We start from the raw sequence: 22,047 nt of genomic DNA on the forward strand, positions 1-22,047 counted from the left end.
CCAACAGGGAGGCTGGCAAGTGTGGGCACAGTGTGGTCAGAGCTCAGGTCAAATCAGAAACAGGGTTATGGGGGATATAGACCGTGCTCAGGAGGGGGGTGTGGCCTTGAGTGCCAGGCCAAGGGGGACAGAGGGAAAGGTGGGGTCCAGTATGATCCATCCAGGAGAATTTGCTGGCTGTCTGAAAAGGGAGAACTTACATCTGAGAACATCTACGTGTACTGGGAGAGACCCTAAAGTGGTATTTATGAGAGCAAACACCTGGGGCCGGCCTAAGAAGGCCAATGCAGAATTAGATCGGGACTCGGGCCCTAGGTGGCTCAATGGGTTGGACTTCTGCCTTCGGCTCGGATCATGGTCTTGGGGTCCTGGAATTGAGCCCCGCATCGGGCTCTCTGTTCAGCAGGGAGCCTGCTTCCCCCTCTCTCTCTGCTTGCCTCTGCCTACTTGTGATCTCTGTCTGTCAAGTAAAAATTAAAAGAAAAAAAAAGAATTAGATCCGGACTCAGGCCCCTAATTTATCAATGCAGAATTAGATTAAAAGTTACAGCATATGGGTGCCTGGGTGGCTCAGTGGGTTAAAGCTTCTGCCTTCAGCTCAGGTCATGATCTCAAGGTCCTGGGATGGAGCCCCAAATCAGGCTCTCTGCTCAGCAGGGAGCCTGCTTCCTCTCTCCCTGCTTCCTCCTCTCTCTCTGCCTGCCTCTCAGCCTACTTGTGATCTCTGCCTGTCAAATAAATAAATAAAATATTAAAAAAAAAATAAGTTACAGCATACCCACGCAGTGGCGTTCTAAGCAGCCGTTAGGAGCGACGGTGTCATTGGAAAGATGTTCTTATTGAAGGTTAGATGGAAAAAAGTAAGGTGTGAGCTAGTCTGTAGCCCTGTGGGGAGGCCCAGAGCCTCCTCTGACAGAGGCCCCTCTCCAGGATTGGGATCCAGATGCCCTGCACAGACATGCTTGGGGGATTGTGCACGAGAGGCGTGTCCATGACCATCAGATCACAGAAAGGGGCAAAGGGCTCCTCAGAAGGCCACTCTGAAGAAGACGAGGTCTGACACAAAGGTGGTTCCAACTCAGGGACCCACCAGGATGCGGGAAGGGAGGGAGTATAGATTCTACATACAGCAAGAGAGGCCCCAACCTAGGGGCTCTGGAAAGGAGAGGGCTGATGGATAACATGGGAAGAATTCCATCCTCTGGCCTCCAAGGAGTTCCCCTCTGAAACCTCCAAACTGGAAGGGTTTTCCTGCTGACTGGAGAGGGGAGGCAGGAGCTCGCGGGGAGGGAGCTGCTGGTGAAAGCTGACGGAGCCTCCAGGTTGGTGACCATGGGAGTTGGCAGAGGCGAAGGAGACCGGGATCTCAGGAGGAGGAAAGCCTGGACCCCGCATGCACGTGGGCTACTCCAGGGACTCATGTTAACAAGAAAGCAAGTTCAAGGTCCTGCCTCTGACCAGAGTGGGCTCCTCTGAGGTCTCAGGCTTTCCAGCCAAGCTGTTGAAGTGACCTTTCGGAGAACCTATAATCTGTGGTAGGGTTGTGAGGACTCGCATGGATATGCACAGAAAAAAACCTACTAGCAAGAGAGATTTTACAGTAGCTTTCTTTGGGAGGTGGAATTTTGGTTGATTTTCATTCTGTTGTATTGTTTGTCTGTGTTCTCTATTATTTCTAGAATAAGCTTGACTTACTGGTGTGATGGAAAACACAATCCCTGGAGTACCAGGCAGCCACAGAAACCATAATTTATCTGGACCTTAAATGTCCCCAAACACCTGAACATCCACCTCATTCAATCCTTAAAAAACATTCTAAGTCGGTGCTGCCCTATGGAATTACAAGGTAGGCTACAATTGTAAAATTTTAAATTTTCTAGTAGTCACATTTTAAGTAAAAAAAAAAAGTAAAGTTCATTTTTTTTTGTGAAATTCATTTTAATAATACTTTATTTAACCCAGTCTATCCAAAATACTATCATTTCAATACATAATCAATGTAAAAATGTTTACACTGCTTCAGGTGTTAAAGTTTTAAATTAATTTCTTAAAAAAGTTAAACTCTTCAGTTGCACATTTCAAGGGTTCAGTAGCCCATTTATGACTAGTGACTATCGTATTGGACTATGCAGTTGGAGTTACAGAGAAGGAAAATAGAGCTCAGGGAGGGGGAGATAATTGGCCAAGCCACCCTGCTGGGAAGCTGTGGAGTCAAGACTGGAACATGGGTTTCTGATTCAGAACCCTGTGGGGCTTCCCTTGCTCCTAGTGCCTCTTCACTGTACCAAGCTGGTTTAACTCCTGTGGAAGGAAAGTGTCTTCCAGTTTTGGCTGACCATGATTGGAATGTAAGGGAGCTCGTGTCATGCCTCTACAGTTCAACTCTCAGAGTTGATAACTTGTCCTGTGATAGATTTGTGGTGGTGAGCGCTCCTGTCTTTGGAGGTATCCAGGTGGAGCCTGGATGACCAGTCACCTGCTCAGATTCTCGATCAAGGCTTCTAGACTGAGGGGGAGATTCTTTGAGGATCACCCTTCTAGCACATAATTTACAGTGAGGGGAGGAAAGGTAACCTTGCCTCACCTACTCCCAGTCTGGTTAGGCGCTCCTTGGAACCTCCATGGTCCTTCAGGGCCCTGGGGAAGAGCCTTAGGGAGCTGAGAGGTCTGGGACTCCCCCCGGAGCCATATAGCTGCCACCCAGAGCCAAGGGATTGTGGATGAAGAGATTGCAGTGACTGGGGAGCCCAGCCCGTTTCAATCTGGGAACTGCTCCACTTGCAGGGGTTGGGGGAAGGGAGGCAGCAGCTTGCTGGGCTTCTCATGGAGGGCAAAAGAGGCTGTTTACTGGCCATCACCTGGTTCTAGCACCAGCTACTGAGGTGGGGATCATGCCCACCTGACCGCGGGAGCCACCACTGCTGCTGTGCTCTGCGCTGGGGACACTGGACAGAACACCTGGACTGTTGGCCACTCCCCACCCCATTTGAAGTCCTTGGTGGCTCTCCACTGCCCTCAGAACTTTGCATCCTCCTTCATGGCCTTGGGTCCAGTGTGGCCTGACTCAGTCTTAGCTCCTCGCCCGTATTCCAGCCACCCTGGTCTCCCTGCTGCTCCCTGAACCACCTTTCCACAGTCATTCCTTCAGCCTGGAACTCTCTATCTTTCCACCCACACACATTTCCCAAACCCCACCCATTTCCACCTGCTTTCTACAGCCAGCCTAGATGTCCTTTCTTCTGGGAAGACTTCCTTGAGGTGCCGCCTCATGCTCCACCCGAGGGAACCCTGTGCTTCCCAGTTAGGGGCCACTCTACTGGTATGCCCACCTCTGAATCTCCAGAGCCCAGCCAGTAAGCTGGCAGGGCATGAGTGTTGGGGAAGCAGGGAATTCCAGAGGAACCCAGTCCCCTTGCCCCTGTCCCTCCTGCTTCCCTTTCCTGTCCCCTCCTACTGCTGCTCACCTGTCCAGTCTCCACTCTGGCACCACCTCCCGCCTGGCTGGGTGAGGAAGCTCCTGCCTGCTCCCACTCATATCCCTCAACAGCTCGGGGCCCTCATCAAGTTCCCAACCTCTGTGTGCCTCAGTTTCCACAGGAGGATCAAACGGAGGTAATGACGGCTCATGGTGAGGGGTAATCTACGTTTAGCGTGGTGGCTGGTACATCATAAATATTCAGTACATTCCAGTTATTAGCGTTCGCTCTAGCCATGTCATCCCTTCTGAGACTGCCTGCCCCGGTGGACCATGAGCTCCTCCAGGGAAGGGCTGGATCGGGCTCAGTGCAGGTCCTCAGAGCCCAGGGCCTGGCCTGGTCTGGTCTGGGTGCGGTTTGTTGAGTGTGTGATGTTAAACCAGGATGCCATTCTAGACGAGATTGCTAAAAGGTCAACTTGGCTCTTATGACCATAGGCACCCAGTGTGGGTTCCCTGAGAGCAAGTCCCCTAGACCAGCTTTGGCCCTTTGCCAGGTTTAGGGGACTCCCCCGACACTGTGTGTCTTTGTGACGTTGGCACTGGAACTTTTGGGATAGCTGGGAACTTCTGGGAGGGACTGTCTCAGGCAGTGTCCTCTCCCAGGGGGAGAGAATCTGAGAGGGTCCCTGGAGGTGTGATCCAGCGCTCTTCTTTCAGCCTACCCTTCCTGGTCATTTTTATCAATGGCTTGGCCAAGGCTACTGAGAGCGTGTGGATCAGATTTGGGGAGGACAGGAAGCTGGGGGAAAGGGCTAACGTATGGGACGAGGAAGTTGGGATGATGCAGGCTGGCCCCTCGGGCCAGTTCTGACCTGATAAAACTGAGCACGGACATATGTTGGGCCAGACCTGGCTTCCACAACTGGGGAGGTCACAGACTTTGGGGTGAGGGTGGGGGGCTGAGCCACAGCAGCAGCACATGGGAAGGGACTTCAGGGTTGGTTTGCTGCCAGCCGACTGAGTCATGTAGGGAATGGGGCTGCTGAAGGGCCAGTGGATCCTCTGCCTGTGGGGCCAGAAACCTGGGAGCTTATGGACGAGGCCATGGACGTGCACTGACATTGAGACCCACCGGGAAAAGGACAGGGGACAGAGGTGTGTGCCTTGCTGCTGAGGTAGGTGGTGGTGACAGAGTTGTGGGCCCGGGGAACCAGTTGTGGGGGGTGGGATCTGTGGAGCAGGGAGCAGAGCAAACCTGTAGAATGCTGGGATTTGGGGGGGGAGGTGGTTGTGGCAAGTGACAGTGAAGTTCTCAGCTCAGCACCAAGAATAACTTTCTGCCCTGGAAGGGACCACCTTGAGAAGTAGCGAATGCCCAGTGACTGTAGGTGTGCAGGCAACTTGCGATGGCCACCCAATAAGTAGATTCAAAGCCTGGTTTACTAGCATGACAACACCCAGAGTCACAACATCCCAGCACTAGGATGTCTGGGACAGGAAGGAGCCCAGAGCCCCATGGCCAAGGCCCCGGGTTCTGGCCTCAGCTGACCCAGTCAGGGAGGCTCCCTCAAGCCGGCCCTGGGATGCAGCTGCAGAGAGTCCACCAGAAAGGCGGCTGGAAGGAGGCATCTGGGGGTCCACGAGAATCCCTTTAGCCCTTCCAAGCATCATGGTTTGCATCTCCCTGGAGCAGATGACAGGCCCAGCAGCTGACAGCAAGTGCCACGTTAGCGCCGCATTACTCTTCCCAGATGGCTCTGCCACACCCCCTCCTTCACGCCAGCTCTTTCTAAGACCTGAGGCAGGATGCCCAGACTCCCACTTGGCTAAAGTCAGGGTCATCTGGTCCCAGTACCCCCTACCCAGGGTACATGTTTCTCTACCTCCTTTGCTTGCACACTTCAGAGGACAGAGAACTCACTACGTTCTGTCAGCCCCTCCATATGAGCTAGCTATGCTTATTAGAAAGTCCTTCCCAGTGCCAGAATGCAATCCACATTCAGGGAAGAGAATTCCCCATTCTGGGCTCAGCCCTGCCCTCTGCAGCTACATAGACCAAAGCTCTTTGGTTCCACTGTAGATGTTGTGGGGCTCAGAATGCAGAGGTGGGGTGGGAAAGGAGGAGGGCTGGATTGGGGGGTGGGCCAGGCATGGGTCTAGCAGGACACCGCAGCCTTGCCATCCCCAACCGCCCTCTGAAGGTCCCTCCTTTCCAGCAGACCACTGGGCACCAGAACAATGCTTCATTGGGTCTTGCAGATAACAAGCTCACAACTAATGTGCACATAACCAGCTTGAACAGAATCGAAAGTTGAAGCTGGAGGAGCCACAGCAGCAGCCCTCAGAGCTCACGGTCTGACCATCGACCTTTCTAGTCACCTAGTCACCTTCTACCAGGAGGGCAATAAGGGTCTCGTCCAGTTCCTAACTCCGCAAGACCTGAACTCCTACTGCTTTCTTTCCCCCAAGGCAAAGAACGTCAGGTGTGAGGGAGCCAGAGGATTCTCACGGAGGGCCACTCTGCTCTACAGTGGCAGACGGTCATCATCTCTGCCATGAGGAACAGCATCCTTAGGATGTCTGGTTATGACCACTGTCCCCATGTTATGGTTAGAAGTCCCCCACCCCCAGAGTTGAAAGGAACATGGGTCTCCTGCCTCTTCTCCCTCCGCCAGACAGTTCTTGCTGTCTCTCCACTGAGGGCTCAGGCTAGGCTGCCCAAGTGAGGCTCTCTCCAGCTCAAATGAGACCTTCCAGGGCAGTGGCTCCTGACAGACAAGGGCAGTGGAGCTTTTCACAACCTCCCCCGCCTCCCCAAACTGCTATGTCCCCAGCCTGCCCCTTGTTGAACACTGGCTCTGGGTGCTGAGGGTCTCAGGAATGAATGGGGTGGGTTCGTGGTCCTCAAGGAGCTCCTGCCAGTTGGTGGAGAGACCTGTACTGGGCAACACACGACCTTGGGTTCCGGCTGTGATGGGGAAAGGCCAGAAGCAGGACCTAGCCCAGCCTGGGAATCTAGGCTTCCCGGAGGAGGTGGCTGCTGAATGGAGCCTTGCAGGATGAGTAGTTCTCTACCTGGATGGGGGAAAGAAGGAGCATGGGAGTCCATGAGGGATGATAAAACCGGGGAGGTTTGCAGAGTCACCAGCTGCTGGTCTGACCCCACCCGCAGCCCACAGCTGGGCCATGTTCCCCATTCTGATGAGTAAGGCCATCAGCTGACTGGGCAAGAGGGCCAAGGACAGATCCCAGGGCTCCCATCAGAGAGGTCAGAGGAGCTTTGCTAAAAGAGGCTGCCCCATGACTTGCGGGGCAGAGCCGACATGCCTACAGCCTATTCCTCCTGCCTCCCTTCCGCTCACGGCGACCTGGGGAGCCCGGTGCCATTGCCCCCCGCACACTGGCTCCCCAACCAGACTTGCATTGGCCGCGCCGCCCAGGACCTTCTCCAATAAGTCAGGACGTGGGTGTTTGAGTGTTTTCTGCCAAGCTAGAGTTCCTCAGGAAGGGGGAGAAGGGAGTGTTAGGTTTCTCTGGCCAAACATGATTTCCTGATTCTAAGAAAAATCAGTTTAAAATTCTTACAAGGAAAACAGCACACACCCAGGAAGGCACAAGCACACACAGAAGTACACACTACACACGCGTGAAGAGACATACCACGTGTTCCTGCGCGGACCCACATACACACTTGGATTTCTTTGCTTTGATGTGAAGCTTACAAAACATTGTGTCATGCTCTGCATCAGTGAATCACAAACACATGGATTCAGTTTCCCCTGAATGATGCCTGGTTTAAGAAATTGAAGAATGAGGAGAGTGGAGGGTTTGGCAGAGAACAAGTGGAGAATTGGAGGCCCTCACTGGCTCCAGATGCTGGTCTGACCCACCCCTTCTTCCCGGTGTCGCTTGTCTGGGGATGTGTGAAAACAAGACGCAGTTGACTTCCCGAGCTCAGAAGCAAACGCCAGCCCATTTGGGGCCTTGACGGGCCACCAAAAAAGATAAATAAAGAAAGCACCTGTCGGGAACGGCTTTGTCACTTGGCTGACGGCATCATGTCTCTTTTATGGCTGAGGCCAGGCATGTGGTAAATAACAGAGCTCATAACTCCAGAGTTGTGGGACACAGTGATGCCCCAAAAGGACATCCAGCAGCATCCTAAGTGTCGAGTGAAAGGAGAGGGGTTTTGCAAACTCTGCATCGTCCGAGTGGAAGATGAAAACAAGTTTATGGAGACGGGGGTGCCACGTGGACAATTCTTACGACATCACGTTGAATGAAAAAGAAAGAAAAAAAAACACACAGACTTATTTTTGTGGAAGTAACAGTAACATCTCCTCTGAGAACTCAAAGGAAGAGGAAGTTGCCAGTACTGTTTGGGATAAACTATAAATTAAAAGCAAAAGTGATCAGAGTAGTGACAGGTGCTATAACTGAGAGAAAATGGGAAAGGAAGGCCCCCAAGGCTCCAAAGACTTGACTTTTCTAGTGGAAGAGGATTAGCGTGGGCTTAGTCAGCACTGGGGCACAAAGAAGAGAGCTGAGAGCGGCAGAGCACTCAGGACACACCCAAGCACCACCCATGGGAGGTGGACCATTGTTCAAGGACATGACCATTCTGCAGCAGGTCCTAACCATCCGACTATTCCTGCGCCAGTATACTGGGAGGCAGGATTTTCTAAATTCTGTCTGAGGCTTCCGTGTGCATAGGTAGAGACAGCTAGTTTCCTTGCAACCATTTTCATTATTAGAAAACATTTTCAGGGGCGCCTGGGTGGCTCAGTGGGTTAAAGCCTTTGCCTTTGGCTCGGGTCATGATCCCAGGGTCCTGGGATCGAGCCCTGCATCGGGCTCTCTGCTCCGCGGGAAGCCTGCTTCCTCCTCTCTTCTCTCTCTCTCTCTGCATGCCTCTCTGCCTACTTGTGATCTCTTTCTGTCAAATAAATAAAATCTTAAAAAAAAAAATTTTTCAGGGGTGCCTGGGTGGCTCAGTCAGTTAAGTGTCTGCCTTCAGCTCAGGTCATCTTTACGGGGTTCTGGGGTCGAGCCCCATATCAGGCTCCCTGCTCTTCCTCTCCCTCCGCTGGTCCCCCTGCTTGTGCCCTCACTCTCTTTCTCAAATAAATAAAATCTTTAAAAAAAAAAAAAAAACAGAAAACATTTTCAAATGGCAAATACAAGGTAAGAAGGCACATTTAGTCCAGGGGAAAGGAGAGACTTTTGTGGTTTGTTGGACACACCTTAAGACTTTGGGACCTTAAGATCCGCATGCAGAGTTATGAAAAGTGCCTCAGTTTGCATGAGAGGCACAGGGGCCTTCTGAGAGAAAAGAGACTAAGATCCCACTCCCTGGTCCCTGCAATTTGAAGTTAGGGTCAGGGTATACTAGGGTACCTATGACCAAGATCTGCTGGTGCTGAAAGCCCCCAGGGCTAACCCAACAGGAGGGAAACGGGATCAGAGCTCAATTCCAAGGAACCAAGCTCAGGGCATGACTGAGGCTGCTTTAAGAACAATGACAGGGTACTTCCAGCATCTGGGAGCCAGAGCAGGGGGTCCTGTGCTGACTTGAACCAGACCATGCAGAGCCTGTGGGATCCCCAACTGGTAAGCCTGCAGGGAAAAATGCCCCGGCCTGAGACTGTGTGCACCTGTGCAATTGTGTTTATCTTTGTGAATGAATAAACTGTCATTTTGTCTGTTTCATTGTCCCTTGCCAGCATCCAAGGACTGGCCTCACAGCTCAGGGGCTCAGATGAGGGTGAACTTCTGAGTCAGTCAGCCAAGGATTACACCCTGAGCCTGGTGATTCACTACTAAGAAGGATAAGAGCAAAGATAACAGTGGCAGAATTCGGATTGTGGGATGACAGAAGGATCACTTTTCTCAATTCTCTAAAATGTTTATAATTATAGAATTTTTTAAAGTACAAAAACATCTTTAAAAGGCAACTCCAGAGCATCCTCCAAGGGTCAGTTCAAATGTTGGTCACGAAACTCCCCTGAATTCTGCCCCAGCTGCTCCTCCACTGCTCTACTCATTTAATACGCATTTATTAGATCCCTAAAACCGAGCAGGCCCTGTGATGTCTTGTAAGAGACAGAGGAATTCATTTTCTTCAGAATTCTTTTTATGATAAGAGCATTGTCTCTGTTTAGAAGAAATTCCTTGATGAGCCATGTGGACCAGACATGAGCAGCACCTCCACCCCACCCTACTCCAGGAACAGGGCAGGAGTCGAGGCGGCTTTTGAAAGCCAAGGAGGACAGGATTTCTGGCTGGTCGTAGAATAGGGGGAGAGAGAAGGAAGGTGGGGAAAGAGAAGGAAAGAGATGGATACACCCTATGTTGACCGCCCCGCCTCGCGGTGATCTGCACCCTTGTATCATCTCTCTCCTTAAGGGTTGGTGGGATCTGTGACTTGCTTCTAAGAGGACATGGCAAAGGTGATGGGACATCACCCCCATGATTATGTTATGTGAGACTGTCTCAGCAGATTGGAGAGTGAGGGATCCTCCTCTTGGCCTTGATGAAGCCAAAAGCCATGTTGGAAATCACCTTTGAAGAGAGCCAGAAGGCCGGGAACCGCTGGTAGCCTCTAGGACCTGAGGATGGCCTACAGCTGACAGCTATTAAGAAGCTGGGTCCTCAGACAAATAGCCACAAGGAAATGACTTCTGCCAGTGACCCAGATGAACTTGGAAATAGATGCTTCCCTGGCTCTGCCTTCAGATGAGAACACAGCTCTGCGAATGCTTCAACTGAGACCTCATTCAAGCCTCATGAGAGCCTGAGCAGAGGATCCAGCTGAGCTATGCCTGGGCTCCCGACCCCTGGAAAGTGGTAGATAATTAATGGCTAAGTTTGTGGTAATTGTTCCCAAGTAAAGATAACTAATATACACAGAGAGAGAACCAAGAGATGGCCGAAGGGCTTACACTTCTCAATATGATCCTTCCCTGTGATCTTGCCCCCAACTGTCAGTGAAATTACTAAATTTGTGCACGGTTCGAAGCAAGGGATCTGTGTGTGAACAGGAGACTGGCAAAGGCTGTCCCCTGACTAGTTGCAGGAATGTGAAGGCAGAGGAAAGCAAGAGGCTCTAGGAATTCCTGGAGAATGAGGCGACCGTGACAACCATCTCACCTGGAATGACTCTGGGCAAGGGTGACACGTGAATGTCACGTGGACACACATGGTGCCTTGTCTGTGTGCCTGCTGAGGCTGCCACGAACACAGGTGTGCGGGTGTATCCATGTTCCCAAGTGCGCCGGAGCACAGAGAGGCTTCCCAGAGGAAGTGATGAGGACAGGTGCTGAGTAAAAGCATGAAGAAGGAAGAGGTCACTCGAGGGGGTTGCCTGCTGAGAGCTCAAACCCAGGTGGAGGGTTTCGTGAAACATCTCTGGGCCTCGGAGAAGCCTGGTGAAGCTTTCATGAGTCAGAAAAAACAGCTGATATTCATCCTGTAACAGGGGCTCTGCTGGGCGCTCCAAGGACATTATCTTATTTCATTCTCAGAAGGGAGGTGGGTGTCTCCCCATTATACAGGGCAGGTTACTAAGGCTCAGATGCTGAGAGACTTGGTCAGGTTCAGACCTCCAGTGAGGGACTTCAAAGCCCCAGCTGCTCCCCGGCAGTCTCCTGCAGGTTTTCAACCATGCCGGCCAGTACTGAGGGCCCACCGCCCTCTCTGTGAAGTACGAAGCCACAACTGGCCAACGGCAGCTTGCACTCAGCTGGGCCGTGGCATGCCCGTCTGAGGAGGGGGCTCAGGCCAGGTGCTGGCTTGGAGTGGATTCAGCAGTAGGAGTGGCTAGTCCAGACAGGAATGCTGATTTATTTCTATGTCACTACTATGCCAAAAAAAAAAAGGGGGGGGGTCTGTACACCGTCATGTGCTATGCCAGCAGTGACTGTGAATTCATTTCACAGACAGTACTGAGTACTTCTGGGGTATGAGCAGTATCCACGGGGGAGACAGGTCATCGTAGATAGTTATCAATAAATGAAGATCTGGAAGAACTTCAGACAGAACCTTGAGCTAGATCTTGAACACAGCGAGGGCACTTTAATTAGGAAGAGGAGAGGGCATTCGTGGAAGGAGGAACGACCTGAGCAAAGGCATGAAGGAAGAAAAGCACATGGCATGCTTAGGGACTAAGGAGGAAACCGCCTGGTTGCAGAGACTTGGCGAAGGGACAGGGTGGCATTGCTGCTGGGAAAGAGGTGGGAACATCTGGCATTATGGGTGCTAGGCTTCGGGGCCCAGAATTGCGGGTTATTGGAACCGGAAGCAAATGTGCCTTAATCCTTATCCTTTCACTGCCCTGGAGCAATTATTTATTTGAGAGAGAGATGGGGGGAGAGCACAGAGGGAGAGAGAGAAGCAGACTTCCCGCTGGGCAGAGAGCTGGATGCGGGGAGCTCTATCCCAGGCTCCTGCCCTGGAGCAGTTACCAGGCAGAACAAGCCCTGTCTCCTGGGGGTACAGCGCAGAGCCCCTGGGTCCTGCAGAGCAGCAGCCTTCTGCCAAGCTCTTTAGCTCTCCGGCCAGAAGGCTTGATCCCCAGACAGGAGGGTTTTTTGTGTTGTTTTGTTTAACCACTCGAACACACGAACACACGTGGAATTTTAAAGCAAACCCCTACTTGTTCCCCTTTGGCAGTTCCGGTTTAGTCAGCCCAGTGTGAAGTCTGACATCTGAATGGTCAGAGCAGCTCTGCTGATTTTGCTCTGTCCTAAGCAATGACCCCCTGAGGGCTGCCCCCTGAGGACTCGGATCACCAGCCCTGAACTAGCCAGGAGCAAGAGCTCAGGGAGCTGTGGGCGCCCAATGGATAGATGGATGGATCGCAGACCAGCTGAAGCCAGAAGAAGACATGTTCAGGGATGGAGGGGCTGGGGCTTAGAAATGTGTCAATTTTTCCCCCAAGAAGGTTTAATTCTCCCTGTGTAGGAAACTGTGAAAGCACTTCCGTTTTTCAGTGACACAACCACTCTGCACCAGCCCAAACTGTATAATAAACAAAGGAAATGTGTGAACACACCCTGTCTTCTCTCAAGTTAATACCACATTCCGTTCCCAGTGCAGAGAATGCACTTTTGTCTAGTGGAGAAAGACTGGGCCTCTGACAGCCAGGATTTGGAGAGCTGGACAGGCCCTTAGTCACTAGGTAAGCTGGGTAAACCAAGGCCCACAGTGAGGGTACCTTAGTTAAGATCATGTGATAATCTCTGGAGGAAGCAAGTCACTGACCCAGGCCTCTGATTCTGATTCCAGGGCTTTTTTTTTTTTTTTAATTAAGTAGTTTCCACACCCAATGTGGAGACTATCATGAGGCTTGAACCCACAACCCTGAGATGAAGACCTGAGCTGAGTCAAGAGTCGGTCACTCAACCAATTAGCCATCAAGCCACCCCTGACTCCAGGACTTTTTGACAAGTTAAATGACTTGCCAGGGTCACAGAGCCAGGCAATGGCAGGGCCAGGGCAGGAACCCAGGTCTGTGTGAGTCCACGCCCATGCCAGGGCTTCTGCCTCTGAGGTGTTTGGGTTCTGAGTAAGACTTGACGCCCAGGCAGTAAGGAATGTCAGTGGTCAAGGTCAGTAAAGCCGCCTAGCAGAAGTACTGTGCTTAATATTATAATAAAAGTGAGAAAAGGGGAGGAAAAAAGAGAATCCTGTGCTTCCACCACCAACACACTTGTTCAGTTGTCTTGTAACCTTGTGTTTTCTCATCTGTCTCCCTCCCAGGCTGTGAGCTCCTCAGTGACTGACCCTCAGGCATCTCTGTATCCACAGTGCCCACATCAGGGCCAAGTGCCCGGAGCCCACGGGGCATGATTGTTGAATCTCTTCGAGAATTCACCTGATAGGTGTTAAGGAGTACCCACTCTGTGCCGGGCACTCGGCTAGGTGGAGAGTACGACCTCCGCCTCTACAGCATTTGCAGTCCTTTTGGGAATTAAAGAAACACGGGGCCATGTGAGTCCAAACAGGATGACAACATGCGGTAAGTGTCGTGCATGGAAAGGAGTGGGGCTTGGTGAGACCCAGCAAAGGTGCTGCTGGGGGGATGGGTGGAGCAGGCCCTTCTGAGGCAGGGACGTGGAGGTGGCCATCTAAGAGAAGAGAAGGAGGAAGAGATGTAGGGTGCGGGGAAGCGAGTTGCAGGCAGAAGGAACAGCCTTGTGGAGACCCCAAGATGGGGGAGGGGTTGGTCTGGTCTTCAAGGCCCGTGGGACTGGAGTGAGTGAGGCCTGGATAAAGTGGGGTGCTGGCAGGGGTGGATCGGGCAGGGCCTTGGCGATCAGGGGAAGAGTGAAAGGGTTTGTTGGAAATGCCGTGGCAGCCATGGATGGTTTTGGGTTAATGGATAGCACAGCCCAGGTGACTTTTCAGGAGGTGGTTCTGACCACGGGGTGTGGAGCAGGTGGGAGGGGAACAGGAACGGAGCAGGGAGCCTGGTCAGGTGACCGTGGAGTCTGGACCTGTGCAATGGGGAGGAAGCTGGGTTGGATTTGGGGGGAAGAACCAGCCGCAGCCACTGATGGACAGGCTGGTGGTGGGAGTGGGAAGGGAATAATTAGCAGGGAGGCGTGAAGAACTGGGTGGATGGAGCTGCTGTTTATGGACCAGCAGAAAGCAGAAGGAAATGGTTTGTGGGGTAAAATCACGGGCTGGCTGCACAGATTGGAGACTCCTGTTAAGCATCCAGAGGCTATGTCAAATAGGTAATTTGAGTGTGGGGGTCAGACGAGAGACCTGGGAGTACTTGGGAGTGTCGGGCTTGCAGGGGGTACTTCAAAGCCTCGAGGATGGACGAGAGGAGCTCTGAAAAGCAGAGGAAGAGAGCCTGGGATGGAGGGGCAGAGAACAGGCAACAGCTGGGAGGAGGAATTCCAGAGGGAAACGGGGATCAGCTGCTCTGTTGAGTGCATCAGCTGTGTGGAGAGAGGTCATGCAGAGCAGGAACTGAGTGTCCTTGGATTTAGCAACATGGAAGCTACTGGTGACCTTCACTGACTCCGTGAATGACTCAAAAGATGCATAAAGAGGAGACAAGAGCTAGAGTGGATTGAGGAGTTCAGGAAAGCTTTTAGAGGGAGGGAGGCAGCCTTTCCGCAAGATCCTTGGGAGGCTGAGTCCTGAGAGACATAAATGCTGCCTGTAGGAGACTGAACTGAACTTGACAAAGCCCCCCCGCCACCCTGATGGGGGAGCAGAGGGTACAGCTGGAGGGAAAGGTGGGGAGGAGCTGGCTCACTGCTCAGTAGTGGGGAATCCGATGACCTCGCCCCAGGAGACAGAACCCCCTACCCCCAACCAGCACACAGAGGGGACTCAGAGAGGTGTGTTCATGTCCCTCCATGCACAGAAGTCCTGGGAGGTGAGGATTCCAAACCCACAGCCTCAGAGCAAAGAAGGGCTCTCAGACACCATCTGGAGCTGCCAGCTCATTACACAGAGAGGGGCAAGGTCTGGCTCCAGGTCACCCAGCATGGCAGTGATAGGGGATAGGTGATCTTCACTGATTTCCAGTGGCCCTCCCCCAGTGAGTCAAGTGTGATTTCTTTCGCCCGGCACACAAGGTCTTTCCTGCTTGAGCAAGAACCCAGTCCCTCCCCAACATCTAGCACATACAAGTATGCGTAGCCAGGGGCAGTCCTCGCAATCACCCTTTAAAGTAGTTGTTAAGGTTCTCATTTTGCAGACCAGGAAACTGAAGCTCAGAGGAGTCTGGGCACCTGTCCTAGTTTGCCCAGCTGAGCCCGGATATCATCTCCGGAGTGTCTCCAAAGTTGCCTTTCCCCCATGCTCTGCGCATTCACCATAAACAGCCTCTCTGGGATGCCGTCCCCGTCCCAGGCCCTGAGTCACCTGGGAGTCGGGTCACGTCCCCCGACACCAAATCACTTGTTTAAGTCACAAAAAAGTCCATTGAATGGGCCTGAAATCAGTGGTGCCCTGATGCCCCAGCAGCCCGGGCCTCCACCTAATGACCACAGGGACCCCACAGGCACGCTATTCCCAGGGCCCATCGCCCCAGGCCAGCCACCCACAGCAGGAGTGTGTGCCCCCCCCCCATTGGCACAGGACCTTCTCCCCTCCCAGCCCCAACCGCCCAAACCCCTGCCCCTTCCTCACCTGGAGACCACCAGTGGTAGGATCAGCATCTTCAGCATCCGCATCAGGAGCTCCCCAGGAAACTGGAAGTAACTAATTTCCTGAAAATACAGCAAGAGCAGGGGTATAGGAGGCTGCTTACAGTCTCCGAGCACTGTTTCACCCGTGCACTCCTTGGGAACACAAGGACATGGAGGAAGCCACGGCTGGGGAGCCAAACAGACTTGGATTCTAATCTTGACCTCCTGTAACTAGCTGTGTAGCCTTAAGCAAGTTACTCAGCCTCTCTGAGTTTTTCTCATCTTTACGTAAGGGTTGCAACCTCTTGGTAGGAGCCTTTGGAGGCTTCAGTGTGAGGAGGCACAGAAAGCACCTGGCAGATGGGATGGGAGTAAAGGCTCTGTAATGGCGGTAAGTGGCGGCTCTCCCTGACATCTGCTCGGTCGGCCCGCCTGTTCGCGGTGCACGTGCGTCTCCTGCAGCAGATGGTCAGTGGCAGGAGGGCAGGGCTAGAGACCGTTCACACATTTTCTCAGCCCAGGCTGGGCAGGCCTCATGCTGGGCACCCCAGAATGAATGCAGCCCCGCTCCTGCACCCAAGACTGCTCAGCTCGGTGTGTGAGGAGACTGACTCAGAGACAGAGCATGGCCTTTTTGAGTTTGTGCCTCCTTCTGCAAGGGGTACACCCATGGGTGCGGTTACCCCCAACACCACGCCGGGTCCCTGCCAGCCCCTTGCTGTGTGCCCATGGAAAATGCTGAAGGAGAGCACATCGGTTGGAGTGGGTGGGACACCACTCAACAGAGAGCCCTTACCCGCCAAGTTCTTGGCATTCAACTTCTGCACAGGCCGCTAGGTTCATCCTACCCATGGGGCCTTGGATTGGGGGGGCCAAGTCTGTGTCCCCTTCCCCCATCAGCTGTCTCCAGAGTCCCAGGACCAGAACCCGACAGTGAAGTAGAAGGGCCCCTAAGCCCAGCTGACTTTGAATTTCAGATGAACAACAACTGAAATGCAAATTTAACTGAGTGTGTGGTTTTTAAATTTTTAAATTTAATTTAACTCAGTCTTGCTATTTCTGGCAAACCTAGCTTGAGGCTACTTTTCCGAGGGTAATGTTGTGGGTGAGGCTGGTACAGGGACTTTCAAGCACCATCCAAGTTAAATTTTTGTACTTGCAACCCTCTTTTCTCCCTCCCTTCTCCTCCCTCCCTCTCTCCCTTCCTTCCTTCCTTCCACCGGAGCTAAACACTTGGTTAATGGTTTGATGCTTTGGAAAGCCCCAACTCCTATAGTTTTGGTGCTGAGAAGGGGTTTTAAAGATCTTCTAGTTCAGCTGAGCCAAAAGACAGGACTTAGCGGTGACAGTGGAAGCCCAGAAATCAGGCCTCCTTTCCCATTCTACTATCATTTCCAGTGCTCCAGAAATCTTTATGAAATAAGGATGAATGGGAGAGGAACTTTTGAGTCCTTACATGAGCAAAAATGCCTTTATCCATCCTCCCCTCACCTCGGATAGTAGTCTGGCCGTGTATAAGATTCTTAGTTTGAAAGAATTTTCCCTCCAAATTTCAAAGGCATTTCCCTTTGTCTTCTGGATTCCAGTGCTGTGTATGTTTGGAGCCATTCTTTCTATCCCTTAGTGGAGACTTGTTTCATTCCCTCAGAACCACTGAAGGATTTTCTGTTAATTTCCAGTTTTCTATAATTTTCATGGTGATGTACCACCGCCTGAGATTTTCTTCTTTCTTTTAAAAACAAAATTCATAGTGCTGTGCATACATTTCAATTCTGAGAACTTTCTTATAGGCTCTGTGAAATTTTCTCTCCATTTTTTCTGTTAGCTCTCTCAAAAACCCATACATACTAGAGAGCATGTTGGACATCTCCGATTTTCTTCTATTTTCATCTCGTTTTGTTTTACTTTCTGGGAGATTTCTGCAACTTTATCCTAGCTACTGACATGTTTATCTTGCCTCATCGATTTTTAATTTCTAAAAATTCTTTCTTGTTCTCAGATTGTTCCTTCTTTTTGCATCCTGTTCTGTTTTATGGTCACTGTATCTTCTCTTACATCTCTGAAGAACTTAAGGCAAGATTTTAAAATTTTTCTTCTATTTCCTGCATTGTCTCTGCTTCATTAGAGACCCTCTTTTCTGTTTCTTTAGTCCCTGTCTTTCTGTTAGAAGCTTTGCCTTTGGCTTTCTCCTCGTATGTAAGTGTGAGGCACTGAACTTACGTGTGCATGAATGGAAATCGTCAGGTGATGGCTCCTTGAGGACAGGTGATGGGGGACAGTCTGATTTGTTTACTCTGGATAGGGTGGGATGGGGGAGGAGATCTTTTTTCTGAGGCTCAGTGAGAAGTCTCTTCTCACCTCCACTAGGGGCTGAGGGTGTGCCTAAGCCCAGCTGATGGTAGTCTTACAGGGATCCCACACTGCAGTGCAGATGCCCAGTCATTTGCGGGACCCATGTGCTTCATCACTTCCCCTCCCCCAACGCACACAGGTGGACCGATTTCCCTGTCAGGCTTCTCTGTGAGACACAAGCAGGTAGGGTGAGTGAGAGGGTGGGTGAGGAGCGCCCTGATTACATGGACTGGAGCAGACTGACAGGCTTTACTGCTCCAGTTACAAAATTCCAACCAATGCCCCTGATTTCACCTCCTGGCTTCACCTGGTCTCCTGCAGCTCTTTGCACTTTCAAGTGCAGAAACTTTCTGGAGTTTTCCAAGCCAAACTGACATGGCATCTACTTCTATAGACACAGGCTTCAGCTTTCTGTGCTCTACTAAGTGAGATCATTCAACTCTATCCACTTGCCATCTTGCCTAATTTATCGTACTCCCTCAACTTCTTTTCTCCGTTGTCTCCTTTTATGTTCTCTTGCGAGCTTATATCTTTTAAAAAATCCCATAAGTATAATTTTAGTGGAATTCCAGGAAATAAAGGAAAATGGATGCAACTGTAAATTTACCATGGTTTAACTGGAATTCTCAAAATGATCTCGGTTTTTATTCATTTATTTATTTTTGGAGAGGCAGAGAGCATGCATGCACGAGCATGGGAGGGGGAGGGGCAGAAGGAGAGGGAGAGAGAGAATCCCAAGCAGGCTCACATGGGGCTTGATCTTACAACCCCGAGATCATGACCTGAGCTGAAATCAAGAGTTAGACACTTAACTGACTAAGCCTCCCGACTTAGGGGGCCCCTCAAAATGATCTATATTTTTTCATGAGCTACTAGTTCCAAAAATCTGTGCTCTTGTAAGTTCTTTTCACAAGTAGGATGTGCTTCCATTTTGCAAATTGTTTATGACTTTTGCCTGTTGCATAAGCTTGCAAAATAAGAAGGGTTTAGTTTCTGAGTCACAGGCGGAGATCACAGAAACAACTCCTGGATTTCCAAGTAGGATGCTGAGAAAGCCAGTTCTTGCCAAGTAACTTCTCTAAGACTCCACAGCCTTTCTTCAGTTTATCTGGCAGGTTAATCCAGACCGGAACACATTTGCATTTCCAAGCAGATGGGGCAGGCAGCTTTGGCAAAGGAGGCCCCAGATGAGCTTGGCTTTTAGTAAAAAGCATTCCAATTTGTTTTCACAAAATAATCTTCCTGCAGGAAATGTATTTGTCATTGCTCAGGGAAATTAAAGAAAGTAGATTGCAGATTGTTTGTGTTGTTGCGTTTAATTCAGCAAAGAGGCGAGGGCTCGCTCTGCGACAAGCCTGAGCTAGACTCACATTTTGGCTCATGAAAGCCCATGTGATGTTCAGCAAGTCAAAATCTGCCAGGAGCTCCAGACACCTGCACAAAAGGCTCCAGAGCGGCACAGCTGGCAGCTGGTTACAGGGGAAGGCTGAGTGTGATGTGAGCGAGGCAAAAGAGCATTATTTCAGATGGAGGCAGGAATGGGAGAATTTTTGTAAGGTATGGAATATGAGATGACTCTCGACACAGGTAGGCCTTGGACAGTCAGATGAGGGAGGGTCAAGTACCAGCTACTCAGCGCTGCTGGAGGCCAGGAACTGCTGAGCCCTTGTTTATGCTCCTGACAGTTCCAGCAGACATATGGTGCCCCCACCCCAGACAAGGAGAATGAGGCTCAGAAAGGAGAGAGGATTTTGCCAAAGGCCACACAGCCGCTTATGAGTAGAGACCAAGTTCAAGGCTCTGCAGCCTCTAGAGTCTAAGTCCCTCTCTTAATAGCTGAGAGTGGCTTAACAGTGTTAGCCTGGAAATAGGGGCTCAGTTTTCAGGGAGGGGGTGTTTCCCTTTTCCCGGAAGATGAAGTCTGACGCTTTAGCCCCAGGTAGGTCATCTTTGGTATTGGGGAGCTTCAGGAAGAGGAGGCTTGTGAAATAGAGGATATCCCTGAAGCCCATTGACGAAGACTCTCTCCTCAAAGAGACATGACACTGGCCGCCTGGGGCCCTCATTTTGGCCAGGCCTCATCGTTAGGTCTTGTCTTTGGCCTTCCTGGTTCAGTTAGAGCAAACATCCTGCTATGTTCATTTAGTGAGAATGACCCCTCTCTACCTTCGGCAAGAATCCCTCTACCCTCCCCGTCTCCTCTTAGCAATGCTCTCTCAGTTGGCCCCTCACTATGTTCCCTGTCTCTAAGCCCCAGCTGTCTTTGTTGTGTTCAGACTTGAGCCTGATCTCTCTCCCTTAGTCCATGGTCTTGACACCTATCCCAGTAGTCCTGAATGAAGTCTCCCTTACTGTTTTACAAGGGTCAGAATCATGTTTTCTCCAGTGCCATACGAGTGTCCCTCCCTGTCCTGTGGGAGATGGGTGCTGAGAGGGAAAGGGACCCTTGCTCAGACAAGGCATCGCCACCCTTGTGGTTACACAGGCCGGAACCCCAGGGGCCTGCGCTGCTTCCCAGCCCCATAGCCAATGCACCCCCACATCCTGAGGGTTCCTTTTCTGGAAACAGGTCCCACATGGGCCCTGTTCATCCTGCTGTCAGGTCTCACCCCTGTAAATACCTCTTCGCCTGACCCTTGCCTGGCCCACGACTTCCTCATCCTGCACTCTGCACCAGAGTGATCTCTCCAAACTGAGATCTGATCATTTCACTCCCCTTCCCAGAGCCTTGCGCTGTGGGGCCAGGCCCCTGAGGGCCCCTGGGCTCTATCCCTTGCCTCTGGGGGTATGTCCCCCTGCTGCCGTGAACGGTCTGCTCCACACATGCCCAGGTCTTTTATGGCCCCGTGTCTCGCTCCAGCTCTTCCTTCTGCTCAGGATACACTTCCCGGTCTCTCTCCATCTGAGCTACTGTGGGAGGTATTCTCTGATGCCTGCTTTGCGGTCTTCTGAGACCCCGTTCTCCCCGCTCCCATGCGTCTTCACCCTGTGCTTATTCGAATGAGATGCCCTGTCCTCTTGCTCACCTGGTGATGCTGTCTGTAACTACTTCCCCTGCCATTTTACCAGCTCTCACTCTAGCCCCACAGTGTTTCATCACACCCTTGCTACAGATAAGAAGACTGAGACTCAGAAAGGCAAAGTGACTCCTCCACTCTCATGTCACTAGGGAGCCACAGAGTGGGACTATGATTCCCAGATCCCTCAGGCCCACATACTCCTCCTCGGCAGGGACCCTGAGAAGCTCTGGGGTGGCTGACCTGTGGTGAGAGGCGACGGGTCCTCAGGAAGAAGCCGAGAAGGCAGCCCACGGTGACAGACAGCACAGACAGGATGAGTAGTCCATTTCTCTTGCACACATCCTTCCCTCGTGCCAGGATGGCACCTGGCACCATGGTGAGCCCAGCCTGCTGGCCCAGGGCACGGTACCATTCCATGCATGTGAAGCCAGCCGGGGTCACAGGGTCCCAGCCAGGGGCTCTGGCTGCTCGGCAGGCTGGGGGAGCAGTTGCTAAGCACCGGTCAACAGCCCCATGGCCATGGCCTGCATGGCTGCCCCAGAGGGAAGCCACAATCCTATTACCGGCTGCATCATTAGGAGCCAGAAACAGATTAGGGCCTGGGAAATTAGAGCAGCCACGTGGTCTGGGGTTTTGGACCTCAAAGCCAAGTGCACCTCTTAAACAGGGGATAGGCTCAGAGATTTGCTTGGTTGATTTGATTTTTACCCGTACTTTATTCCAGAAAGAGCTGAAGGCAAAGCAATAATTAAGCATTACTGTGTACCAGGTGCTATTCTAGAAGCATATTACTTACACTAGCACATTTAATCCTAATAATCAGTTCCAAGAAGCAATTACTAGGAGTATCATTTTACAGATGAGGAAACTGAGACAAAGGGCATGCGCTGTATGCCAGGCCCATTCACTTGCTTGACCTGTGTGAGTTGTAGGGGTCATTGCAACAACCCTAAGATTTCAACGATTGCTTTCCTGAAAGGGAGATCGAGACCCCAGGAATTAGAGTCTTCTGGTCGTGGTCACAGAGCTTACAGTAGCAGAATGGAATTCAGGCCTGTGATGGTTTGATTGGCGCCCCAGGGACAGATAGGTGGCTTCAGAAGTG

General features: G+C 51.5%; 1 protein-coding gene across 1 annotated transcript in view; it reads right to left on the bottom strand.

The window, feature by feature from the left end:
* SLC1A7 (solute carrier family 1 member 7) overlaps positions 1-21,405 on the bottom strand; it is a 43,962-nt gene extending 22,557 nt beyond the window's left edge. Inside the window, exons 1-2 of the mRNA XM_004774430.3 lie at positions 21,183-21,405; positions 15,572-15,651 (exon numbers count right to left, since the gene is read on the bottom strand). Coding sequence (XP_004774487.1) covers positions 15,572-15,651; positions 21,183-21,359 — 257 coding nt within the window. The 5' untranslated portion in view covers positions 21,360-21,405. The remainder of the gene's footprint in view (positions 1-15,571; positions 15,652-21,182) is intronic.
* Between the last annotated feature and the right edge of the window lie 642 nt (positions 21,406-22,047).

Source organism: Mustela putorius, unplaced genomic scaffold, assembly GCF_011764305.1.
Source record: "Mustela putorius furo isolate JIRA1106 unplaced genomic scaffold, ASM1176430v1.1 tig00003853_pilon_pilon_pilon, whole genome shotgun sequence".
Classification (NCBI taxonomy): domain Eukaryota; kingdom Metazoa; phylum Chordata; class Mammalia; order Carnivora; family Mustelidae; genus Mustela; species Mustela putorius.